The sequence below is a fragment of the Centroberyx affinis genome, unplaced genomic scaffold (genome assembly GCF_046629955.1).
Source record: "Centroberyx affinis isolate AG114_WGS23_722 - 3 ecotype Tasmania unplaced genomic scaffold, CSIRO-AGI_Caff_v1 ptg000678l_1, whole genome shotgun sequence".
NCBI classification, from domain to species: Eukaryota; Metazoa; Chordata; class Actinopteri; order Beryciformes; family Berycidae; genus Centroberyx; species Centroberyx affinis.
In genome coordinates this window covers 103,868-131,224 of record NW_027279299.1, presented here as the reverse complement: position 1 = coordinate 131,224, position 27,357 = coordinate 103,868, and the positions used below count along the sequence as shown (strand labels likewise).

The 27,357-nt window shown below is 42.3% G+C and overlaps 1 protein-coding gene across 7 annotated transcripts; it reads left to right on the top strand.

Moving 5' to 3' along the window:
• Positions 1 to 111: 111 nt before the first annotated feature.
• On the top strand, positions 112 to 26,887 carry mtmr14 (myotubularin related protein 14). 7 transcript variants are annotated; one of them, XM_071519258.1, is made up of 19 exons: positions 112 to 915; positions 2,050 to 2,198; positions 3,753 to 3,861; positions 4,948 to 5,023; positions 5,993 to 6,053; positions 6,372 to 6,494; positions 7,958 to 8,031; positions 9,427 to 9,497; positions 9,600 to 9,674; positions 10,196 to 10,262; positions 11,824 to 11,909; positions 12,461 to 12,537; positions 13,566 to 13,602; positions 14,255 to 14,325; positions 14,695 to 14,753; positions 17,038 to 17,170; positions 18,829 to 19,005; positions 19,399 to 19,599; positions 23,733 to 26,887. In XM_071519258.1, exons 1-19 carry the CDS (start codon positions 781 to 783, stop codon positions 23,911 to 23,913), a joined length of 1,962 nt encoding a protein of 653 aa, XP_071375359.1. In that variant the 5' UTR covers positions 112 to 780; the 3' UTR covers positions 23,914 to 26,887. The 7 variants fall into 7 exon arrangements, with proteins under 7 accessions (XP_071375359.1, XP_071375362.1, XP_071375360.1 ...); XM_071519261.1 differs by lacking the exon at positions 19,399 to 19,599 and having other exon boundaries at positions 17,038 to 17,140; positions 18,956 to 18,988; XM_071519259.1 differs by lacking the exon at positions 19,399 to 19,599.
• Positions 26,888 to 27,357: the final 470 nt, after the last annotated feature.

The following is a 27,357-nucleotide window of genomic DNA, read 5'->3' as shown; positions in this document are numbered from 1 at the left end:
ACTATCGTAGTAGTTGCTGATTGACAACAATACGTCATTTAAGGAAGTGGGGGCGATGCCTGTCACGTGGTACTATCAGCTTCCTGTTTACCGCCTGTTGTACCTTGAGACAGCAGTACACAGATTGCAACACCACTCTCCAGTACTGGGATTTTGATCCAGAACAACACATACAGTGCTGAGATCCTGTAGCTACAGTAGTGATCACTGTATACATTTATTATGTTTGTGCATGCGTCGTCGCGATAACTAAGGAGATATGAGGACGTGACATTGAGGAAACGTGAGCAGGCCGGGCAGGATCCTGGAGGTTTCCTGACTCCTGCTGACCGGAGTTCAGCAGAGATTGGGTCCACACCTCGTCTAGTCAGTAAACAAAACAGTAGTGATGTAGGAGCGACTAAAACGTTTGAAAATCTATCTCCATTAAGTGTACGGCGGACTTGGATTTAAACGCCAGTGAAAACGAATGCGGCTCTGAAGCTGAACTAGCTAGCCAGTTAGCTAGTCGTGCTAGCTCCAGTAGCAGTAGCCGTTGTTGTGGCGAGGTTGGCTGGCTGTGCAGGCTGGCTAACGGCTTGTGTTTGGGGGGTGTAGCAGCTCACCGGTGCCCTGAATTCGGGAAGACTCCCCGGCTCCGGCCCCCTCAAGCGGGCAGTCAGGAAGAAACTGGCTGGGAAGGGATGGCCTGGTCGGTCCTCCCGTTCCCAAGGACAAGGCGCTGCGGTGTTTGAAGGAGGGCGAGTCCGGATAGAGCCCACCACCGCGGGTCGAGGCACTATGATGGCCGCCTCCCCCTCCGCGGCCGGCGGCTTCACGGCCTCTGGGCTGTCGGTCAGAAAGAGCGAGGAAATAGCGGATTTGATAGATTTGTTTTCCAAGACCCAGTACAGAGCAAAAGAAGTCACTCCTCGGGTAAGTTTGGGGATCCATGTTTGTTGTGCTATACCTGTCGTTCTCTCTTGTATAAGAGAATGTCAAAAGTATTCAAATATCATCTGACAATTTAAAGTGGTCTTGCTTATCGGCAAAGGTATATATACCTGGTAGAACCTGACTTTATGACCTTTATTATTCAATAGGAGGCACTCTTCAATTCGGCTTACATCTTATCCAACAAGCAGCACTTCCATAAAATGTCAACTTTTAGTATTTTCTCACACTGCTCACTACCGCCCACCACGGTGTATTTTGATAGATAGTTGGGAAAACAACAACAACAATTCTGAAGTGTGAAATTTTATTGAATAGAGTGCTGCTTGGTGTATTGAATCCATGCCGAATTGAAGAATGGATTCTATAAATTCTGATTATTTCTTAAACCATATTATTACCAGAAATGTATGTATCCGATTTTTGAATAGAGATTAGTGTAGCGGCCAGATTAACTGTTGCTGTCACAACTTGTTTCCAGTCTACCTCTAACGGTTGCTATTACCAGGCAGGCACCCAATAAATAGAAACAATCTGCAGCTTGTTACTAGCCTGAACACCACACTGGATGACATGCTGACAGAATGTTGCTAATCCTTACACACTAACATTGAATACCTCTAGTGTCAGTAGCGCCTTGAGCTTCAATGGGTCAGGGGCGTCACTTCACTAAACCCTCAGCTATGGAAAAGTCCCTGCATCTAATTTTCCCACCATTTGCCACCAAAACTTCCAACTCATCTTATTATAAAACATTGGAGGGAGTAAGTGACTGATGATTGCCAATTATTATTTTGTCAGTGTGATAAATTATTGGATGTAGGTCACCAAATTACCAGCATAGAGGGAACATTGGTCCTGAATACTCCCTGATGTGTTATTTCTAGATATAGCTTCGAAATAGGTATTTGTGCTTGATCACTTTCCTTTATAATGATACAAACTGGATGGCCAAATTTGGACTCACTTTGGCACACCTTGCCATACTCAGTTGGCATCCATGGAATAGGGGCGAATCTTCAACGCATGCGCTTTCATCCAAAATATGGTCCCCCGGGTGGAAAACTAGATTCTCTTTAAACCCCCAAAAACAACTTTGTCTCTGTCTTTCCTCAGGTGGAGACAATAGAGAAGCGCTGCTTAGAGCTGTTTGGCAGAGACTACAAGTACAGCGTCATCCACAACACCAACGGAGAAGTGTGCGGCCATTACCCCCGACAGATAGTCTACCTGGAATATGAATGCACAGAGGTCCAGAGAGACAGGTACCTCTCCACTCCTCAGCCAATCCTTCAAATCCCAATACAAAGTCCACGCCATTCAGTTACCAATTACTCCCTTGTTTGTTTGCGTCACTCACTCCTCTAATCATGTCCACCTTTGCTGTGGTGCAGGGAGCAAAGGTCACACATCTCAATCATTGTGATCGCGTCAAGGCAGCACAGGAGTAAAATGACTGCTCTGTCACATGAGGTCACATTATAGCTGGAAATAGGAAGTGGTGTGCTGTGCTCTGATTCAAGCAATTCCTGTTTCTCGCAGCTGCTTGATGCGGTTCTGCTGTTTTCCACTGTATGAGTGGCAATAAAAGATGTGCTTTAGGCTGTGAGGAAAGACGCCATTCACAGCAAAGCCTTGACATATTAAAAAAAGGCCCCTTGTCTGGGCAAACCCCTTGCTTGCGCACAATGCTCTCCCTCCTGGCATAATGTTTTCACTTCACAGTCTGTGCTGCAGTGGCCCCATTGTAAACAAATAAGTTGGGAAAGTCGGGAATGTCAGTAGTTTTTCAATACAATACTTGTCCCAACACAGATTTTTGTTTTGGACACATTTCAATATATATATATTTCATTTTTACAAAACTATTTTCAGTTTTCAGTTGGCATTTGCTTTATTATGTAGGATTTGTATTGATGTGCTCCTTGGAAATGTCCATAAACTAATACAAAACTTCAGATCCTTTCGTTAAAAACTGATGAAGCTTTTTGAGTGTTTATTATTAACTATACCTTTTCAAAAATCAACATGAGTATCAATCAATATTGAACTATGACTATGTGTAGTTTTCAGTAAACCCACAACCACATTGTAGCTTTAAAGTCTTTTTGCACACAATTATCTTTGCTCCCATGGTGATATTATATTTTATGAAGTTTTTTTGAATGGCTGTTATTCATTTTTTTCATTTGAGATAAAAAGCCATACACTTTATTATATACTGTAGAATCAAATTGCTTTGTAGAGTTCTCAATGTTAAAAGTACCTCAACATCAATCAAGTACCAATCAGTATTAAGCTATGCAGCCAATTTCAGTAAACCCTCAACCATAGCATGATCTTTCCCCACACAACTAGTTTTACTGTTATGACCATAGTCAAATTTCAGAAGCCTTTGTGAATGTTTGGCATAACTTATTTTACCTTTTTGAGGTAAAAATCATGTTTGTGTTTTTGTGGCCAAAATAGCAAAAGACAGGCAGTTAAGAGTTTTAGTGAACTTAATGAAAAAATCAATAGTGGTTGAGGCCAAATGTTTTCCTACTTAACTGCTGACCTACAGTAAATCTCAGAAGTCAAGAGCAATTGATTATTTGGTGGCGTTGGCCCTGTTAGCACAGCTGGTTCTTTACTGTTATCTCAGCTGATGCTACAGCATGCACTGAACACTAATCTTGTGTTGTCAAGTGCTTTGTGTTTTGTAATTGTATTTTCTATATAAAGAGCTAAATTAAGTTTGAATGATTAAACAGATTGACTAATGGATAACGTGTGGTGTGTGTGTGTGTGTGTGTGTGTGTGTGTGTGTGTGTGTGTAGGTTTGAGAGCACAGTGCAGATCAGTAAGCTACAGGACTTGGTGAACAGGAGTAAGCTGGCTCGCTGCAGAGGGAGGTTCGTCTGTCCCGTCATCCTCTACAATGGCAAGGTACTGCTGCTTGGCCTGGAAACTCCACGCACTCTCTGCTCAGGCTTTTTACCTCCACCACCAGAGTCAGGGATGTTTGTTTGTCTGTTAGTTTTGTGCAAATCCATTCAGAACGTTTTGGGATATCCTGCTGTGTTGAAAGGTTGTTCATGCCGCAAGGAAGAAGTAGTAAGGAAGAAGAGATTAACTTTTCACACTGATTGGCCAAAGGGGGACGTGACTTCTCATAAAAAGACATATAACGTTTGTACGGATGCACATAACACAATCAAACTTTGTATGCCTATCAGCAGACAGAAAAAGAGGCAAACCCTCCATTCCAGTTTAGACATAACCTCCCTGCTAATTTTTCCAAAACTTGGCACAGTGGCAGAAGGGCAGCTCTAATGGCCACTGAACAGATATAGAGCTGATGGGCCATGTGGCGTTGTGATAACCAGCTAAAATGCTTAAAGGATATGTTTGGTGATTTTGGACCTATATGTAATATGTCTCTTACCTACCTGTAGTAATTGGTCAGTCAACTGTCTGAAACGGTGCGCTCAGGCCACTTACTGCAAACAATGAGTCAATTTGATCTATTCATATTTTGGAACACCCTGCTGCATACATTTGCATATCAATGAGGAAAAACAGATTTTCTTGAAACAACTATAACTCCTTAATGCTTTAAGATACGGAGTTTGTATTAATACCACCCATGTGTTATGTGAAGACAAGTATGTTGACCGATAAATATTTGAAAATGTGAAATTAAAATGACAGCCTAATTTAGCCTTATTTCCCTCTGAAACAAAAAGTGGTGTAGTCCAGTTGTTAAGAATTAGCATATTTATTATGGTGCAAAGAAAAAAAACAATCATTGCGACTTGCACTAGAAACATAACAAGGACAAAAACAGGGAGCTAAAACAAGAAATGCCCCCAAGCATCACTGCTACAGAAAATCGCATCAGTAGATTTTCTTTGGCCACCACTGCCTGCTTTCTGTGCCGTAAGGCTGGGTAAGTGACAAGAGCGCTCTTTATTAATGTGTGTAGCAGCACAGCAACGTCGGCTGATCACTGTCGTTCCTTCCACATTGCAGCACATTTGCCGGTCGTCCACTCTGGCTGGCTGGGGGGAGCTGTATGGACGTACAGGCTACAACTACATCTTCTCAGGTATTACACACACACACAAACACACAGTCTTACTTATGTCACTTTTGGGGTATTTACATAGACTTACATTCATTTCCTGGAGACTTACCCTAACCATAACCATAACCACAATTTGCCTAAACCTAACCCTAACCCTAACCTTAACCTAACCCTAACCTTAACCACTGACCCAAAAATCAGCTTTTTACCAATTTGGGACACAGCTTTTGTCCCCAATTGCACAAGCCGTCCCCAATCAACTGGTCTTATGTCTGGTTTGTGTCCCTGAAAGTGACTTAAGTCATACCCACACGCACACGCACACGCACACGCACACCGGCACACGCAGAGAAACCTAAAGTTAAACTTTACAGGGGAAGTTGTAGCAGACGTTTTTCCATGGAAGGTTTCAGTTCCATGTGTGCTTGCTGAGCTGTGAATAGTTGCGGCAGATCTCAGACAGCTGTCAAACTTTTCCTTTTGGGGCTTAATGTTCCCCTGAATAGCTGTTGTCAAACTTCCACTTCAGCAGCACTTATTTGCTTCATTCAGAATCACTGTAATCGGCAAGTACAATGAATAAATGTTGGCTTACCAAGTAAAGTGCAGAGACTTGTAGACTCAGTTTAGGAGCTGGGTGGAAAGTGAAACCGGAGAAAACATTTGCAGTATTAGCTGCCTTGTGACTATTTGTTGTGACAACTTTGCAATCATTTTTTTTTTAAATGAGAGATATTTTGCTGAGGAAGGTCCATTTTGGTTTGAAACGTCATGTTTTTGTTAGAATTAATTCTTTATTCACAGAAAACAGGGTTTCTGCAGGTCATGAAAAAGTCTCAAAATGTCTTGTATTATTATTGAAACTCGGACTGTCATTTGAAACTGCAATTATCGGAAGCTCTTTTTATGGGATGTACGTGTTTGAGTCGAGGCCACTACAGTCAGTCACAGTATCTTTACATTCATCCTGTACCTCCGCCTCCTTTCCAGGGGGTAGTGATGACACGTGGACGGAGTCAGAGGAGGTTCCAGAGGACGACAGCGCAGTCAGGTAATCAAGTCCCTTTAACTAGTTTAGTGTACCGTGAACATGAAGCACTGGTCTCCCCATGAGCCAGATCTGTATGTGATAACAATGCATGACCTCAGTGAAAGTTAATTGTAAATGGTGTTCAAAAAAATAAGATTAGTCGTTTTTTCCTCCTGTGAACGATCGGGAAACCAAATAGGGTTGATGTCCAATGTTTTTGTCGTCCTTTTACTGGATAAAATCAAAGTCCACTCGAGAAAGTCAACTTTTCTACCATTTCCACCCCCCCCCACCCACCCCCCCCCCCCCCCCCCCCCTCCCTCCCTACTCCGTCCCCAGGAACGGGGACTCCCAGCTCTTTGACAAGGTTCGAGGCCACGACATTAAGCTGCTGCGTTACCTCTCGGTTCGCTACATCTGTGACCTGATGGTGGAGAACAAGAAGGTTAAGTTTGGCCTAAAGTAAGGAACAGCATGCACGCATACATCCACACTCTAGCTGTGTTGTTCGGGTCATTGTGTCCACCGGTCTTTTACTTTGTAGTAAGGGACCTTATGTAAGGGACCTGACTCTTGACTGTGTGTGTGTTTGGCCCGAGACCTTTGCATATGCTGCTGTTTATTGAGTTAGGAGGGTGATTGTATGCCGAGTCACAGTTGGTTATTATGTCTGAGCAAGGGATGCCTGAGTGTTGGGTTGATTTTAATGTGTTTGTGTGTGTGTGTGTGTGTGTGTATTGCCGTCACTTATGCGTTTGTTCTTCCATCAATGGATGCCTATGTCAAAGGTTGTGTTTAGGGATGCCGCGATCGATCGGCCAGCAATCGGAATCAGCCGATATTCAGTATAAATATGAGATCGGAGAATTCCGATAATGCTTTATAGTCACCGATTTCAAAAACCAATCGATGACGCAAAACACGTGAGCCATTTCTCAGCGGAGTTGGCGTCATTGTCACATGCTGACTCACCTCAAAACATGACAGATGCAACACAGGCCATCTGTAATGTATGCCAGGACAAAATACCTTGTGGGGGAAGCAAGGTGAAAAATTTCAACACAACAAATTTAATACGGCACCTTAAGTCGCATCACCCAGCGGAGCATGGCGAGTTCCTTAAGCTGATCTCGGAGAGTGAAAAAAAAAAAAAGCAGAGAGAAAGCACCACAACGGCCGCTAAGGCAAACCACTTTAGAGAGCTCCCACGCGTATAGCCGTGATAGCGAGAAGGCTAAGACGATCATAAGAAAAGTCATGGAATTCATAGGGCTGGACGACCAATTCACCGCATGCCATGTGCGTTTGTTTCCATAACAGTCTGCACTCTGCAGCGCTGTCCGCGGTGCTGAACCGGACGACGGTCCAGACCCTAACAGCGGAGAGGCAACTGAAAAGTCTCATTTCTCTCTCTCTTAAGAACATTCACTTATACAGAAACAAAGACTGAAACGGATATATATCTTCGGAGGGAGTCTCCATTTATTAAACTTGACTCAACAACACAGGCAAGTGGCAACAGTCTGAGTCTTGTGCTTCCGTTATCTCACTAAATCATGTCGCGCTACCTAGAACGCACATAGCTGTGTTTACATAATGATCAAGTAAATATTGAGGTAGAAAAAAAGAAAATGTGGATACTTTTTAACCGGGACTCAAATTTGATGGATGAAATGTATGTAAAATGGAAACTGTTAGACCTATAATACTGCTATACCAGCTGCTATAACAAAACAAAAAAACTATCGGTATCGGCAGATATGGCTCATACACGATCGGCGGCAAAAAACGTTATCGGGGCATCCCTAGTTGTGTTGTTGAATTTTGCATGGTAATGAATACTCACACTGCATTTCTCTCTCTCTCTCTCTGCCTCTCTCTCTCTCTCTCTCTCTCTCTCTCTCTCTGTCTCTCTCTGTCTCCAGTGTAACATCCTCTGAGAAGGTGGACAAGGCCCAACGCTATGCAGACTTCACCCTGCTCTCTGTGCCTTACCCAGGTAAAACGCTCCTTTTCAGTCTAGCATAGTACCACGAGTCTATGATACACGCCTCCAGAGAAAAGATAAAAGCTGACATTTCAAGTCCGTTTACATTTCTAGCAAAGTCAAATGAGTCCCTATCCAAATGCAGTTTCGCCTCTGGGAATTGGGGGAGGCGACGCACCGCTTTGCCTGTCTCAATCAGTAAGAGGAAAAAAAGTTTGTTTGTTCATTTGCCCATCCAATGCTGATGGGATTTTGAGGGAATTTGGGGAAATTATGCATCACACCACTGTGCTGTGTCAATGTCAGAATTACACTGGTTGGCCCAAGGAGGCGCAACAATACCAGGTCAAATACCAGTCTCAAGTTAGAATGGCATCCAGCTATCCTTGCTCAACAAATTAGACTCCTGGATATATATACGCCATATTGGATTTTCTTTTTGGGGCAGTTTTCCCTCTAGGGCTTTTTCATTTATTTGTTGATTGGCCCAAGGGGTGACTGCATCATTTGCACAATCAACATAGTATAAATACCAAAAAAGAGAAGACTAACAACTGGCCCTACAAAAAACTTGGATCCCTTTTATATTTGTATAACTTGTTACTGATTAGCCCCAACAAGTGCATCATTCCTGAGGGAGGACATGTTTATTTTTGCCTTGGTGAATCATTGCGAACCAATAATTTACTGTATTGGCTTGCCTTGGTGTTACCTCGACACTCTCATACACACACACACACATAAGCTACAGTGTCATATCTTAAAATTGGTGGCATAGTCTCTCTTTTTTTGATGAACCCATTTTTTTTAAAAGCACATGGAAAGTGTTTATATGCGTAATTCCCCCGAAAGTCCCGGTGCGGTATGTCACGCGCTTCCTCTGTGCACCATGTGACCAAACGAAAGTGAAGCTGGAGAAGCAGGCAGAGAAACCTTACACAGAGCATCTGTGGAAAACCCTAGAGAAAAGCAAATCCTTCTCTCCGGTCTGAACGTGAAAATTTAGTTCCTAAAAGTGGATCATTGTTTGTCATACGCCGCTTCTTTGGTTTTAAACCAGATGATGACAAACAAGCACAGATTCAGTGCAGGGTTTGCCTCAGGGTGGTAGCTGTGCCCCAAATTCATCAAGTGGTAATTATTTATTTTTTTGGACCACAATAAGAGTTACACAGTAAGAGTGATAGCAAGGTTTAAGATTATTAAATTACAAGACAAAAATTAGATGTGAAAACGCAATAAAATCATTTTGTGTCCTGAAAGCAAGACAAGTAATCATCACAGACGAAATGGTAACGTCCTCATCGGGTACTTGTTGCGTTCGCTGACGGGTTCGGACGAGGCCGTTCAGAAGGTTCACGGTGTGTGTGTGTGTGTGTGTGTGTGTGCGCGTGTGTGTGTTTTCAGGGTGTGAGTTCTTCAAGGACTACAAAGACAGAGACTACACGGCGGAGGGACTGGTGTTCAACTGGAATCAGGTGCGTAAAAGTCTGCTAACGCGCACAGTCAGCTCAGGCCACAATAATAAGAACTCCTGGCTCTGTTGTGTTAACCTGATGCCACCGTGTCTCCGCTGACAGGACTATGTGGACGCTCCTTTGACAATCCCTGTGTGCTTTACCCACAACTTGAACATTGACTGGACTGAATATCAGGTTACCTATTCTATTCTATTCTATTCTATTCTACTTTGTTCCGTTCTACTCCAATCAAGTTTATTCTACCTTACTGTACTCTATTCTATGCTACTCTATTCTATGCATCTGGTCTACCTTTCTCTAATGTATTCCACCCTACTCTACCTTATTCTACTCTATTCTATTCTACTCTACTGTACACTATTCTATTCTGGTGTGCTCTGCTCTACTACTATATTCTGTTCTACTCTGCTACATTCTATCATACATACATATAGTTCTACTCAGTACTGTAATCTATTCATCATACCAACCATATAGTCAGTATTTGTGGTGTGTCAGTGCCATCTGTTGTTCCATCCTGAAAGTGCGCTGGTTGTGACTCATCACCACTGGCGGAGCACACACACCACAAGTGTTATGATGTGATTTGAACCAGCCAGTGATGCCCTGTCTCTGTTGTGGTTTTGCGGCTACTGATAATGTATTTACTTCTCATTGATGTGTATTGTTTGTGTGTGTGTGTGTGTGTTGGTCAGTCTTGGGACCTGGTGGAGCAGACCCAGAACTACCTGAAGCTACTTCTCCACATCATCAACAGCGATGGTAGGTGTGTGTATGTGTGTGTGTGTTTGGAGGGGGTCAAATCTTTTACTTAAGTAAAAATAGCAATGCCGTAATGGAAAAATACTTCATTAAAAGCAACAGTTCTGCATTAAAAAAATGTACTTAAGTAAAAGTATAGAAGTATTAGGAGTAAAATGTTCTTAAGTATCGAAAGTAAAAGAATGGTCTTTTTCAGAGTGATAAATTATTGAAGCATTAACCTGTAAGAAGTATTTTAATGTTGGAGGTCTAACTGCTCCATATACTGTTGGGGAGTTTAAACTCTAACAATGCAACATATTTTATGATCTTATTGTATGTTTTGCATGTAAAAAAAAAAAAAAGGAAAAAGTACAAGATTTCCCTCTGAAATGTAGTGGGGTATGAGTGAGCATAAAGTCATAAATATATTTAGTGAGCAAGTCTCACAAAATGGTACTTGAGTAAATGTACTTAGTTGCTTTCCACCTCTGAGGGTTAGGACTTGGGTTTGGGGTTAAGAGTGGGATTAGGTTTAGGTTAAGGTAAGGGTTAAAGTTAGGCATGTGATGATGAGGGTTAATACAAACGTGTACATGTGGGGTTGGCTATTTATTCTAAATGTTTTTGCAATGCAAAGGCCCATGGCAACTCTTACAGTAAAAACCCCCAGGAGAATTTACATATTGCAGAATAAATAGCTGACTATCCTTTAAATAATCAGTTTGCTCACACAACTCTTTGGCCTATAACTGGAGCGTATAAATGAGAATGTAAATGTGACGGTGGTCTTAATAAAATATGTCATTTGGTGTACACTTTCCTCCGGAGTACTGTGAGTGCATGTATTTTTAGTACAATAGGCAGCCCCAGTGGTAATCATGTTCTATCATTAAAGTGTCTTCATAAAAGCATCATCAACCCTTTCCATTTCCAAGCTTTAATAACGCAGTAGGTATTATATTTGGTCTGGTAACACTTAACTCGAAGTGTTGTTCATATGGCATCATACAAGCAACATAAGAATACATACATATTAGTATTAAATAGTATTAGTGTTATTGTAGTCCTAGTTTACTCAACTTTTTATTTATCTCTGAATATGCCATAATACATGCCGTTATTAACAATCTCACCCTACAGTTCTACATTCCACATTCATCATTCAGAATTATACATGTGTTGATGCATGTGATGACTACTCAAAATAGAGTGAGGTAGGGAAAAAATGACTGGATACAATACTCATATTTGCCTTTTTTACTGGGACCCACGCCATGAAACACTAACACGTTTCGGCAAGAAAAGCCTTTCATCAGAGCATTTTATTTTATAGTGTCTCAGTAAATAAGTGAAATGTGAGAGTTGTATCCAGTCATTTTGGATGTGTTACCTCACTGTATTTTGAGTAGTTATATTGGATAGTTGCATAGTTATATATTTTGGGGGCATGATGTAGTCTTCTGTTGTAATTATAATGTAAGAATTGAGCATATCTACTAATAATGCACTAATGATGCCTGACAGTGCACTTCAAAGTGTTAATGTTGGCCTTCTAAATGTGATCTTGCCGTTCTTTCAGATGAGAGCGGCCTCTTGGTGCACTGCATATCCGGCTGGGACCGAACGCCTCTATTTGTGTCCCTCCTCAGGCTCTCCCTGTGGGCAGTAAGTCTTCACTTCTTCTCTCCTCCTGCTTATTTGATCTCTTTGTTCTCCCCCAGCATCTCTCCACATGACACCCAGTCACCCGGCTGCTCGTTTTCCCCCCTCCAACATTCATTAGCGACTTTGGTAATCCCGCGCTGAATCCATCTGCCTCGGCCGCCGCCTCATTTATTTTTCTCCACACAAATCCAATTTACCATTCCAAACCCGCTCCTTAATTAGGCAGCTCTGTATTCACCTTTATAAAAAATAGAATCCTCAAGTTATAAATATGCATGTCTCTATTTTTTATTTTTTTTTATTTTTTTCTTAAGGACTGGTCCGTACTGGAAGGTTGTCATGATTTTGAAATTGCACAGATTTCACACAGCGAGTGTTCTTTCAAAAGGAATGAGAAATGCAACATGGGAGAAAGTGGGTTTGAGTTGCGAGGACGCTTGCCAACGTCCGGAGCCGCATGACGCCCCCTGGCTGACCGGCCTGCGGTGTGTTTTAATTAACGCGGTGTGTTCTGAGATGTTTGACTTGTTCCTGTTATGTATTTTTCACAGGACGGCGCGGTGCACGCCAGCCTGGAGCCGGCCGAGATCCTGTATCTGACCATCGCTTACGACTGGTTCCTCTTCGGGTAAAAAAAAAAAAAAAAAAAAAAATCATTTACATCATCGCGATGATAATTTCATAGCTCGGTGGCGGGCCGTAACTCACAGCGCATTAGCCGGCATAAATACTTTAGAGGTGCGTTTGCGATGTCTCCCTGCCATCTGGTTGGGACAAACCGTGTTTGTCTGGGACGCATAATTGAGGAGTGACTGGTTAATGAAGTACAGGGAGCCGTGGGGGAGGGAGGGCAGGACAGGACGACCACAAGTAGTGCTCTTTGGCTTTGCTCTTGACCACTCCTCTCCCTCTCACTTCCTTATTCCTCCCCTCTTCTCTCTCTCTCTCTCTCGCTCTCATTCACTTTCACACCCATACACCCTCTTGGGATTCTTCCTTCATAATTACCAGCGTGTATCGCTCCAACTTGAACTCATCAGAGGCAGCGTAGTAAAAAGCCCCTCCACTGCCAGCTAGCCCATGTAATTATACATCAGCGGTCCTGCCCAAGCCCTTGGGACACTGAGAGAGAGAGAGAGAGAGAGAGAGACAGAGAGACAGAGAGACAGACAGGTGTCTAAAGGCATCTCAAGGAACTGAAAATGTACTGCAAGACCCGGAGAGGTACACACCAGGGTACAGTAGCTGAGGGCCTGTGTGTGTGTGTGTGTGTGTGTGTGAGAGAGAGAGAGAGAGCATTCATTAGCATTAGCATCCAAGAACAAGAGTTCTGAAAAGTCTCCATACATAATAAAAAACAGGAGAATGCAATAGAGATCACTAGTTATCCGGTTATTGCAAGAGTCGGAATAGCAAGCAAGCACTAAGTTTCACTAATCAGACCGGTTGGCTGAGGATAGTTGTTGCATAAAGCTTATCGTGGCATTACTGTAATACCCATAATCTTTAAGATTTTCACATTCAGTTTGTAAGACTTTGTTACATGCACACTTGCATCAACCAATATGTAATTTTGTTGAATGCTTATGGTGTCATAGGATACAATCCAAGTGATGTCTCGTCTAACTTGATCCATTTCTCTGCGTCCATTTCCAGTCACATGCTGCCAGATCGACTCTCCAAAGGGGAGGAGGTGAGTGCACTTCCAACAGAATAGTGTTTCTCCTATATAATAATAGTAATATAAACTTAACAATCGAATAAAAGCAGACATCATACACAAAAAAAATAAGTAAAAACAAGAAGGCATAAGAAAAAAATATATAATATTAAGAATAATTGGATGAAATAATACTTTGAGTGTTTAGTGTGACGAAAATAGGGATGACAAACCAAAAATTTCACTGGGGTGGGAAGACCAGTATGTCCTGCTAGGGTTTATGTTCCAAGAAGAACTGGCTGTTTGTTAGTTAGTCTGTTGATGTTCAGTGTATGTTTCTCCTCAGACCATTGGTCTCTGTTGAACAGGTTTATAGCTCATCCTGCCTCTGGTCTCGGGGAATAAAGGGGTTTTAAATCTTCACCCAGTGTAAAGTGCTTGGCAAGATTGAGTGTTGAAGTTTTGTAAATTCCTTTTGCCTTTCCTGATGCTGCAAGTTCGTCTAGCTTAAAGACCCAGATTGGCTAGCATGTAATCCATTTTGAACTGCCTTCTTGGCCATGAGGAGCTGCAGAATGCTGGTGCAGACCCACTGGGCTGTTGTCAGGAACTAGAGGGCAGTGTTTTGTCATGGATTGTTGTCTTACCCTCTGAGCTCAGAATATCTTTCTTTCTCCTCTGGCAGATTTTCTTTTTTTGCTTCAATTTTTTGAAGCACATCGTCTCAGAGAAGTTCTCTGCCATTAGGAAACAGAGGTACGTTTCTCTCTGTCTGATTGTTTATCATCCCCTTTCTCCCTCCCTTACTTTATTGCGATATCCTTGCTTTTTTTCTTTCTTTCTTTTGTTCTGTCTTTCTTTATTGAATAGTCTTTGATGTGAAGCTTTGCTTATGACACAGTGAACTTGGCATTTCAACATAAAGCATACACTGTAGAGTGGCTGCTGGTCACTCTGTTTGAGCAGTAGATCTTATACACACATTTTCTCCTTGTAGTAAATAACTGGCTTTCATGAGCAAGGTTCAGCTGTGTCAAACCAACCAGTGTTTTTTTCCTCATCTTTTGATCTCTCTGACACACACGCTGGGTTGTTTATTATTTCATCATACTTTTTTTTTTGCAGAAGGAAGAACTCCCACTTCAAAGACAGTGATTTCACTGTGGAGGACCTCTGCCAGTTAAGTAAGTCGGCATTCCTCTACCCACACTTTAATGACATCCCTCCAGATAGGCCTACCACACTACACTAGGTGGCTTTAATGCCCGCTTTGAATCTGGGCTAATGGGGTTGGTGGTGGTGGTCTTTCTTTCAACGGTTGGTGCAGATTATTCTGTAGTGTAAACGGAATCAAGACTAACTCCGGCCGCTTGGCCCGACGCAATTTTTTCAGACATGTTTGATTTTGTCGGGCCAAGTCTGGTCGGGCTTGTGCAGTGTGCAACGGTACTCAGAGCCTACTCCCGTAGATAGTTTATGTCATCAAGATTCCCCACTCCACTTGCTCAACTCTTGATAAGTTGCTATACAATTTCATTTGGAGGAATAAATCTCATATAAAATGGTATAAAAGGGCCTGGATCAGCCCACATAAGCATGCAATTACAAATTAAGTGAAAGAAGTCTCAAAATTACATAAATACAAAATTCTTCATCAATATTATCCTCAAGTAAATGTACTCTTTAGTCTCTGTACCACCATGTGTCTGACTGGACGGCAAGCAGACCAATCTTGTAATGTGACCAAGGCTTAAAGCTACACTAAGTGATTTTTTTCTGACCACTAGAGGGTGACAAACACATTTTGTAAACACACACTGCGACGGAAGCCCTTAGGACAAACCGTGCATAAAGGCTAATGGCTAAAATAAACGTACCTACAGAGAAATATCACCGGTTACCAGTCTCACTTTGCCAGATTTTCCTCCCACTGAAGGTCACATGTCCCACAATGACAAGCGAAGAGGCAGGTAGCAAGTTTACTAGTTGAAAACGTTCACTCGCTCGCTTCATCGATTCTGCCATTACTCGGGCCGAACGTGACAACAAGCTTTAGGAAAGAGGTGAAAACAACAGCACAGCTGGCCCGCGTGTGTGGCTGTTTGTTTATATCATTACTTCTCACAGAAATGTCCACATAGCACACGTTAACTTAAGGATTGGTTACAGGGTCTGAAATTGATTATTGCAGGTTTAAAGAGAGCAGAATTACTATGGCACTCGTAACTACGTGTGGCTGGTGCACAATGCATCCTATTGTATGTTATTCTGGTCAGGATTTAATGTAAGGCTTTATTTTCTGGAAATATGCTAAGAGAGCTGCAACAAACATCTCAGGTTTATTCCTTAGGTGAGAAAAAATAACTTTTGCCACAAATTAGATGCAATGCCTAACTGATTTTATGGAATTATTTAAGATAAAAAAACACAACATAAGGACAACATAAGTAAAACCTATTTAAGGATGTGTCCTAAGTTCAGGACTTGAGGTTATTTTGTGCAACACATTTCAAGAAATTACGTCACCGAATCAGTGGTGGATAGGCTTGCGTCCAGACCCTTATGAATCGCCATGCAAATTCAAAGAGTGCCGAAAACTGCGATTCATAGGGGCTGGATACCAGGCTATGCCAAGGTAGTATTATTACTGTCAATATGAAAACTATGTAGGGATGTGATTTGACACTTATTTCCTGGGAAATCAGGCTTTTTGGACAGGCAACTCTTGTGATTCAGATATTTCCCACATTTTCCTATTGACTTGCATACATAAGTCTCAAACTTGTGTAGGAAAAGCCTATAATGTATTACTAACATCTTGCTCCAACTGTGACATCAGCAGGAGCCTTTGGTCTGATGCAATATGAAATAACAAAGGCTTTGGATGCCAAGTATTGTGGCGAACACAAGCCAATGACAGTCTGGGCAATAACACAGCGCTCTTATCTCTTTTGAAAATTGCCAGGATTTTGAATCAAAAACATCTTGCGTCATCAACCTTGATGTCTGCAAGCTTTTAACCATCAGTGGTGTCTTGCATGTGTGTCAGTGCTGCTGACTATTTTAAAGTTGATGTATTTTAAGTTTCCTCTGCTAATGGCCCCTCTTTTATTTGCCACAACTTTATACTGTCACGCTAATGGGTAACAGTACCATCAATGTTTCATCAATGTTTCTCCATGATACTCAGCCCTTCATTTCTAGAGTAGTCCCAAGGGAAGATTTGATGTTGGTGCTATTCTACTCATTGATATGTTGAATAGTGAGGACCATTCTTCCCATTGTGCTTTTCCTACTTCCCTACTCCCCATTGAGGTGCTTTTTATGTTTCTGTATTTTGTCAATTGAAATGGATGTTCATTGTTTTGAATCAGGGCTTGCTGTAAGCCAAATTTGCGATTGGGGACAGTGTAAAATGTTGAACTAGGAACTTGAACTAACATGCCTCTGCCGTGTGATTGGTTCCAGAGTCGAGGGATCGCGGCAGCGTGACGAGCCTGAGCAGCGATTTCTCCCTGATCACTGAGGAGGCGGGCGCCGCCTCAAGCCTCACCAACGACGCCGTGGACCTGTTCTCCAGCCAACCCCAGGCCTCCAGCTGGTCAGGACAACACACACACACACACACACACACACACACACACACACACACACACCCACAGTCAGAATTAGGTCCATTAAAATCATTAAAATCATATGTATTACAATTCCAGGTTGATCCAGTCGGGTAATGTATCTCAGTTCAGCAAAGCTTGACCTTAACAGTCACTACCATACAAATGTTGATCAATTTTGGCTTTGGCTGCCAAGTCAGTCAGTTCTACAAGGCATAGGATATCTCCAGAAGAGTAAAGGGCAGCACAGAGCATGCTCTGATGAAGGCTTACTAGCCAAAGCGAATTAGCATTTTGTTGGTTGTGTGCCCTTCATCAAACCTAATCCAGTGTAAGTACTCTTATTGGTGGAATGTGCTACATTTTAGGGGTTTTTTTGCAGATCTTCTATGGAATTCATGTGTTTTTTGGTCCAGATATCTATTTTTGAAGCTCAATCTCTTTCACCCCTGGTTCTACAAGGCAGTTTGGCAGCACGCTTGCCAGTCTTCAGTCTGTCTTTTCTATTCTAAAAGCCTCTTTGGCAGCAAACGTTATTGAATCCACTTTCCACTGAAGCCAGTTGACCAAAAAAAGTCTTGTTTCATGGCCAGCTTTGCAGCATGTCAGGAGGAATGTACCTTGCATTTCTGGGTCGATTTTGTTGTTTGGTGTATTTTTGTTATTCCTGCGGATAACTGGCCAATTTCCAGCTCAGCTGCAATGGAGTTTGATCGTAGGATTTTTTTCCGCTGTCTAAAACATCAACGTTCAACAATCATGCAGGGAGAAATCCATTGCAGAAGAGGCAGAGATGCCAGTTTTCCCGCTGACAGTAGCTTCAATAGACCAGAAGGCAATGTGGCCACAAGGAATGCTTTAGGTGGGTTAGCAGCTCTTAAAAGCAGGATGAGGCAAGTTTTTCAGAAGGTTTTACAGACTGCCAACTGGAGCTGGTTTAGTAAGAAAAAGGAACAACTTCCATCATATTGCAGGTGGACGATATAGCAAACCAACTCAAATCACAAACTACCCTGTCAAAAACATCTATTTTAGTGTCAGTTCTTGATCGACTTGAACCATCTTCAGCAGTTGACCTAAACTACTACAGAGCTGTCTTCATGGTTATGGCATCCCACCAGTCATAGTGTGTGGGTGTGTGTGGTAGGGGTGGACGTGAATGGACAACGTCCTGTTTTTAGGGATGGGTCAATATGCTTATCTCATGATATGTTTCGATACACAATATTGGGTTCAGGATTCAATACAACCACGATACGATGTGATATAGGAAAGTTGAATGACAACAAAGTCTGACTGTGCAGAATTCTGTTTATTTCTGAGACACAAATCTTTCTAGCGATGGCATTGGCTGCTAGAATGTAAACAAAAATGTCACTACAAAGTGTAAATAACATAATAAGGGTGGAGAAGTTGTGAAATTGTGATGGTCAAGCGTCTCATTTGTGATTACTACAGCAGAATAAAATGGATCTAATATCACAATTCATTTTTCTGCCCAATGATACGTATCGTCACATTTTTGGATTGCAATGTACTGGATATCAATATATCGTCCCATTCCTAAATAAAAGGCCAATATCAACTGTCGGCAAACTGATATCCTCCCTTGACGTGACCGTATAGTTCTCCTGTCTCTCCTCAGGAGAAAAGGCACCACCTCCTCCCCCCAGACGGTGGTGTGGAGTAAGCCCACCCTCCTGGACGAGCACCTCTCCCACCCACTCAGCGAGGCCCGCTCCTCCAGCTCCTCCTCCTCCAACCAATCAGAGCATGCCGTCACGCGCACCGGCAGCAGCCCGTTGGCCGTCCCCGGGAGAAGGTGAATGGTCGGATACTGCATACCGTGTTATTTCAGTTTCAGTTTATATTCACTGTCCATTTAGTTTCATTCCAGTATGCTGTAATGAAGTGTGTGTATGTATGTAGTTGGATGGTGATTGCCAGTCTAGTCAGAGAGTCTAGAGAGTTGAGGTCGTGACCCCAAAGCCTGCGACTGGCCTCATGACCCCCATCACCCAGACACCTCAACCCTTTGCCTCCAAACCCCCCTTACCCCATTTTCCTCAATTTACTTCTGCCTCTCCTGTTCCTATGTATCCATCTCTTTTTTACTTTTTCTTTATTTCTGTCCTCCTTTCCTGGTTTTTCTCTGTTTTTTAATTCTCTCTTAACACACTCTCTCCCTCTCTCTCTCCCTCTCCCCCTCTCTCAGGTTAGCAGCAGACTACGCTCGGTCAGGTTCCTCCCTCTCCACAGAGTACGGAAGCTGGCAGATCGTGTCGGGCTGCGGCAGCATCCACGACCACGCCCACTTCCCTCCGCCCGCCGCCTCCTCGTCCTCGTCCGCGGTCGCCGCCGCCTACGACTCCCCCCTCCCCTTCAGCTTCCAGGACGAAGGACCCAGTGGCCGAATGTGAGTAACACTGTACACAATTGCAATATTATCTCCATGTTATTCTGCTGTAGTAATCACAAATGAGACGCTTGACCATCACAATTTCACAAGCTCTCCATCCAAATTATATTATTTGCACTTTGTAATGACATTTTTAAATAGTTTAGATTCTAGTAGCCAATGCCATTGCTAGAAAGATTTGTGTCTCAGAAATAAACCGAATTCTGTACAGTGAGACTTTGTTGTCATTGAACTGTTATTATATCCCCAAAATGAGTTTCGGGGATATTATGGATTCGTCCGCCGCAGATCCTTCATGTGAACGCGATAACATGAACAGTTTTAATAAGAATAAAATTTGGTACGGACATTGATGACCCCTAGAGGAAGAACTCTATTGATTTTGATGTGTTTATGATTACAGTCGGCCTGATGGTGGCGCTATAATTAAAGGTCACAAATAAAAAGTTTAAAGGGCTATATCTCCCACACCGTTTGTCCAATTTACATGAAACTTGGTACACATGTCCACCTAACCGTACTCTACAAATTTGCCATAAGGACTCTCAAGGTTTGCCTGGAAAATTTTTGAGATATTTGGCATTATTTGAAAAAAACGTTTTTAACATCTCCTAGGCGTGGCCTATAAGCTAAATTGTTATAACTTTGTGATAGATGGTCCAATCATCGTGAAACTTGGACAACATGTTCACATATAATGAATGAACATGTGTGCAAAGCCATTCAAATATTGACCAATAAGGCCGCCACAAAGGCCAGAAAACTGGATCTCCTAATCCAGAAGGTGAAATTGCAAGAAATTCGCCACACATGCTCTAGGACCATGTCCTAGTCAAAATCTGAAGTTTGGTCGTCATTAGTGAAAGTGGGCGTGGCCTATGACATTTTGGCTTATAACTCAAACAGAATTTCACCAATTGCTATGAAACTTGGCAATCATGTTCCAACCTTTTTCCATACAGATCTGACCAGATTTTGCTCAACAGCAGCATTTTGAGTGTTCAGCTAAACACAGTAAAGCCAATACTAAGTTGGATATTGACACCTTTTAACTTGCTTTTACATTGTTCAGTATCAGAACTTGATAGCCTTGGGCCTGATTGCTCAACAGCCTAATATGGCAAAACTGACAGTAATCTTAATGCAAACTTCCACGTTTCAGCTCTGGCTGCTGTCCCGGCATGAACTCGGCCATTGCCACTAGCGGCTATATTTAATTAGTAGTTACATTTATTATTGAGCGTTAAAAAAAATAGTTAAGGTACATACCCTTTATTATTGGGGAATGAATTGAATGGCTTTTTATTACATTTGACTTAATGGGGCCTTTGAGGATTGGGGAATTTCGAGGGTATACCCTTGCTGTCGGCCCCCAACAGCATCTTAGTTTATTACATTGTATCGTGGTTGTATTGAATCGTGTACACGATATCATGTATCGAGTCATATTGTGAGATAAACGTGTCGTCCCATCCCTACTGAGTGCCTTTAAACAAGTGCACCCAGTCATTGTTTTATGCCTTTATTTGCTGGTCTCGCTCCTTTTCCCCTTATCTATTTACCTCCCTGTGTCCCCCAATGCAAAGACAGAGCTCAGTGGGGCGGGCTAAGGCGGGCTAAGGCCTCCTGGTGTGTGTGTGTGTGTGTGTGTGTGTGTGTGTGTGTGTGGGGTTGGTTGTGCTCCTATGTGTCTGTCTTTGTACCCACCATGGTGTGTGAGGATGAGGGGATGGGCTGATTTGGATCTATTGATTGGACTTTCACTGGTGCGTGTGTGTGTGTGTGTGTGTGTGTCTCAGCATGGTACGTAGAGCCAATAGGGAGTAATGAACACAGCTACCTCTCTGGAGTTCAGTGTGACTCATCTATGGGAAGAGAAGTATTTTGATTTTATTTTTCGCAGCCATCCAGTGGTGAAGCTCATGACATTTCCCAGCAGACTGCCGCAGACTCTGTTTTTATCAATTTTGAAAACGGCCATCCCAGGTTTATTGGAGGAAACAAACGTATTTTTATCATTGTTTTTTCTGGTGGGTTTTTCGTGTTATTGGACAATCGAGAGCTACATTGCAATTTTGCAACATATCAGGTTGTCTGACAATGAAAAACCTACCTTCCTTCCCTAACTTTGATCGCCTCCCTCTATTCATCCCTCCCTCTTCTCTTTGTTGGATATGTATTATTTGGCTTATTATATTCTGATTATTGTGGTGCCATGAGTAGAAGATATTTTGTATTCATAAATATGTTTTAAGGGCTTAAGGGTGATGAAACTCACTCAGCACATAAGTGACCATATAAACTTAACCTAGTCAGTCTGCAGCAGCAGTGGTGTGTGTCTTCTAGGGCTGCAACTAACGATTATTTTGCTAATCGATTAATCTGACTATTTTTTCAATTAATCTAACGATTATTTTCTTAGTTGCCTTAGTCATAGCAAAATAAAAATGAATCAAGCAGCTCAAAATCCAAAGCTTTATTGAGCTCTCCTGTTGAGTCTTTGAGGAGAAGGTGGAGGAAGCTTTTTGTCAAGACTTCAAGGAGAAAATCATCTATACACCTTTGTGTATGATGGAATAATATTGTCTCAGGTGTTGATAATTTTATTCAGTAATTTAATGCCTGCAAATGCCATGGATTCTCTGTGTACAAGCAGAGGTGAGAGACCAGATGAATTTACTACTTTAACTGTGGGCTTGTTTTTGTAATTCTGAATTATAAAATACTCTTCACATAAACATTAAACTCTACTGTATCGTTGGCTTCAGAGCTGAAAAATTCCCCGACTTTATTTTGAAACTTCCGGTCTCGCGGTAAATTTCTTTGAACGTCCCACAGGTCCAGTGGTATTTTTCCACGGTATTTTCAGCCATCTTCCATTAGGGAAACGATCAGCTGGACATTTTAAGCCCTGCTGCCACCTAGCGCTGCCTTTGCGCATTGCATCATTGACTGTATGAAGCCCTGATCCAGCCTGAAAATGTACAGATATGTGATGAGTCGATGATAAAAATCCACGTCGCCGTAGTTTCGTAATCGATGTAGTCGATTAGGGTGACTAATCGTTTCAGCAAGCAGTGCTGTGACGTTGACATTCGATAATCGATAAATTATCGAACGCATTCATTGATTGCCATGTTCAAACATCAAAGGGAACGTTCGATATTGGCTATCCAGCTGTATTGCCTGTTTTGATCACTCAGTTTCAAGTGATCAGAATAGCCAGAGTACTGTGAAAGTAATCTGAGAAACCCAGAAGCTCGCGCAACATAGCCTAATAAGTCAGGAAAGTTGCCATAAGTAAGCTAAATACACAGTTTCTGTTTGTCTTCTTAATAAATCTTATTAAATGAACTGCTGTTGTCAAACCTTGACTATATTGCCCTCTAGTGGACATACCCAATATAGAATAACATTAACATTATTGATTAAAAAATATCGATAATTATGGACTTTGCATGTATTTCACATTTAAATATTGGAATTGTAATTGTTGGTCAATGTCACAGCCCTACCACCAAACTCTCTCTCTTCGGCAGCACTTTGCAACACGTGGCACAGAAATGGCTTCATGCCAGGGAGCCTACAGTTTGCCTCATTGCTCTCTGTCCCCCCAGTGAACCAAAGGATGGATGAGGGAGGAGAAATCAAGGGAGAAGATTTTTTTCCCACCAGTTTCTCCCTCTGACTCACCCTCCCGCTCTCTCTTGCCAGCAGGGGACAAATTTTAATTTCTGCTTGATCTGGCTGCCAAATTGAGTGCGTCCCGCCAACAACGCTCGCAGTCGGCAAAGGCAAATAACATCCATCCATCTTTATTTGGTGGGAAACGGGGGGAAGGGGGGGGGGGGGGGGGATGACAGCTTGTGCTCTATGATGGTTAATTCAGGAGTACATAGTGACCTCCCCCTACTCCCCATTTCATCCAAACAAGGAGCAGCAGAGCAGAATAGTATGAACAAGGCCAACAACTCACTGACTTTGTGCTCTTTGTCCCTTCATTCCTTTCTCCTCCTCATCTCTCTTTCTTCCATCACCCCCCCCCCCCTTCTCTCCGCCTTCTCTCACATTGCTCCCTCCTGTTTCCTCATATCTCTCTTCACCTCCCTCCCTCCCTCCCTCCCTCCCAGGTGTCCCATCCCCTCGGAGCGTCAGGCCCGTCTGGAGGCGGTGCGGGAGGTCTTCCTGGCCGCCTACAGCTCCACAGTGGGCCTCAAGTCCTCGGCGCCCAGCCCTTCCGGCGCCATCTCCGGCCTGCTGGAGCAGTTCGCCCGCGGCGTCGGCCTCCGGGGGACCAACACCATCGTCTGAGAGACCTCCGCCCCCCCCCCCGCCCCCCCCTCCGGCATCTCCTATCCGCCCTCGACCCAGCCGGGGAACGACTCACCACGTCTGGACTTAATACAATAAAGTGCCAAACTTCTCAATTCTATCCTGGGGCAGAAGCATTAATTTTACTTTTTCTTTTTTTATGTTTTGTTTTTTCCTTTTATTCATTTCGTTTCACACTTTACACGCCCTGGATTTTCCTTTTTTTGTGTTTTTTGTCGTCGTCGCCTGTGCCGTTCCACGTTTTTTTCTTTGGACTTTTTATTTTCCGTGTTCAGTCTTGTACATGTTTGTCAAATTCAGGGAGTGGTGATTATGGTGGGAATGGGTTTCAGCCACAGTATCAAAAAGGGATTCCCAGTTAGCTTTCTAGATGTTAAAATACTCATGGCTCAGAACCTAGTGTCTGCCTTAAGATAGGTTTTCCCTGTTAACAGGCAGAATATAAAGCATTCTTCCTTGCTCCGTTCTTCCTTACCTGTTCATAAATGTGTTTTTGTTTTTTGTTTTTCTGGGAGTCATTGCAATGACCGTCCTCGGTGCAGAAGGCTATATGTTCTCTTGTTTTTGTGCTGCTATTCTTCGCTGATCCGAGCAGAAGAAAGATCTTCAGCTCTGGTGGATGCTGAAGTCGAGATAAACACAGCACTTAATGTGTTCTGACGGAAACTTGTTTTTCTGTTCCAAATTTGGCACAGAGGATTGAAATAAGAATATCTGGTCAGTTTTTTTTTGTAGCTTGATTTTAAAGATATGATTTACAGCCTTGGGTGGAGGGGGTCTAGATTTAATTAGATGCCACCTGAGTTTTATCTGAATTTTGGGAGTTTTAAATTGGAGTCTTTTCGAGATCGTTTTATTTCCGTTGTTTTGTTTTGTCACCAGAACATTTTCAGGGTGTCTTCCGTTCCCTGAGTTACCTCACATAGCACAATTTCCGAGATCTCAACCTAGGAGCTGAAGCGATGAAAGTCCCATTCAAAGATATCCGGAGCCCCCCTCTGTTATCTTTTCACCTTGCCAGTCTAACGTCTCTAATATCTCTCTACTATGTAGCTAGTCGTCTTTCCTCCATCAGCAGCACTGACATGGTAGCACACGAGGCGCTGAGCGTTGTGGTAGCTGTAGATGAGTTTGTATTGCTGTGACCCAATGGCCTTTTCAATGTTCTTCCTTGCTGCACTCAAAACCAGTGACCCAAGGTCCTGGCAGTGCAGTGATTTCCGCCCACCTATTATCACACACATGTTCTTCAAGAGCATGTGCCTTCTTTCAGGTTACACATGGAAGGACATTGCTGCCTGGGCTGCACTGGGCAGATTCACAGTCTGAAGTCATTTTTGTCAGGAGAGATTTCTTCTCAATCAAAATAGTTTTTTTTTTTTTTTCAAAAGCTGGCTTGTTGGTGTTGCCAAACGGTTTTGACGGCTGCTATACCTCAGGACCTTTTTTTGTGCCTTTTTATCTTCAGTAACGACGGAACAGATTCCTACTCCTCTGGTCCGGTTTCAGGTGTATTTCTGTTTCTTAAATGGTTTTAAGAGCTTGGGGGTTTGCGGCCGATTTGTCACGGAAGTCTAGGTTGTAGACCGTTGGCAGCGTTAGCTTTACAGTTAAGCATTTCATAGCGGTCATGTTAACTGCCAAGCCTGTTTGTCCTTTATCAATCATGTGGTTGCAAGACGATTAGCACCGTCTTAGTCTTAGGATTTCGGTCAGTCGACCACATCGGTCCACCTACACACCCAGACGAGTGAGATTCTAGTTACACTAGAGAAAGAGACAAAAGGAGATTTTCACATCCGCTTTTGAAGACGACTCTAGCTGAAGAGACTTTCTGTCAGGTTTAGCAGAATCTTTGAGTCTTACTTCGACCTTCTACATTCGGAGGCGGTTGCTACATTCTAAGCTGAATTCTGCTTTCTTTATAGGAAGTCTTTGGTTAGAGCTGTTTTTGAAGCCCATTTTTGGCAAGTGAAATGATCTTGAGATGCACAATTACGGAGTGAGGTGTGGCCCCCCCAAAATGCAGATTGATGCTGTATTCGGTATCACATGTCCGCCTGATGGTTTTGATTAACTTGTCTACTTCCTAAATGTCTAATTGCCCCAGTTTCTTCTTCTTAAGTTTTTTCTTAACGCAGTAAGGAATTTAAAATCTAGTTTGGTTAAAAAAACAAAAAAAACAACAACAAAGTATTTGATTCCATCAAATCTATCTACAACTCAACGGAGAGCAATCTGTCCGGCTTTATATGAGAGGAGTCAACCAACACTGTCGTTTCTGCAAAAGGCACGCCTTTATCTCCCTGTCATGCTTTAAGCTCCTCTTTTATGTTCAATATGTCATTTCACAAGGTAGCAACAGTTGGTGTCAAAATGAGCGATATCTTCACTGGAGATGATTCCTAATCCGGTATAAGATTCATATTATTTGCTTCGTTTTGGCATCTGCAGCGTTTTTACTGTCTGTTTGTAGCAGATAAGCAGCGCAGCACAGCACAGGTCACTAATAATGCAAGGAAGCCAATATAGTCATCTTAAAATTGCTGAAAATGGACATGTCACCAAAATCCTTAATCCTCAGATATCTTCACATACTTAGTGTAATTTCCCCACTGGTCAATATTTCTCACCCACTTTAGTTTTGCATGACATTTTCTCAGTTTATCTAAATCGTGGCATATGGTTGATTTGTTTTGCAAAACTTCAGAATGATCGTTTTTTTTTTTTTTCTTTTTGATTTCATTGAAATGCTGCATTGCACTCATTGTCCTTATATTTTCTGTGTAAAGAGATTGAGTTTTTTTTTCTTTGTACAGTCGATGCATTTTTAAGTAATTTTATCATTTTGTTATAAAATTGCTGTTAATTGTTGGCAGAGACGATAGGCTACATTGAAAGGTGAACTGAGCAGCAGGTGGCAATTACAAATAAAGAAAAAACTGACAACACATTTGTTGACTTGCATGTTGTCTTATCTTGTTCAGATGAATGGGCTTAAGCAGCACATCTGTTAATATATTTATTCCTGTACATCTGTTTTATTCATCATCATCCATGGTGTGAACTCTAAAATGCATTAACTATTTACACTTAAACCACTTCCCCGAGAAGCTGAGCTGAGGTTGAATCTCTTAATGGAGTAAAGTATAGTTTTGTAAATCAGTATTTTCTCCCAAACCACTGCATATATAAGTTATTAAACTGGACTTTTCCAATTTGTTCATTTTATGCTTTTAAATTGACAAAATTGAAAGCAAGTCCAGCTATAGCACAACTTCATGTGATAATTTATTGATCCCTTGAACCCAGTCCTGTGGTTGAAGGGTAGCTTCTGGAACCACCAGACCTCCCTGCTGCCTCCGAGGCTTGAACTCTAAAATGTTTCAACTAATAATGTATTAATGTGTTAACTGTCTACCA

Excerpts from the sequence above, each read along its gene's own strand:
- mtmr14 (XM_071519258.1), top strand. The coding sequence starts at position 781 with ATGATGGCCGCCTCCCCCTCCGCGGCCGGCGGCTTCACGGCCTCTGGG. Across the intron at positions 916-2,049 it reads CAAAAGAAGTCACTCCTCGG|GTGGAGACAATAGAGAAGCG; the intron begins GTAAGTTTGGGG and ends GTCTTTCCTCAG. Across the intron at positions 13,603-14,254 it reads GACTCTCCAAAGGGGAGGAG|ATTTTCTTTTTTTGCTTCAA; the intron begins GTGAGTGCACTT and ends CTCCTCTGGCAG.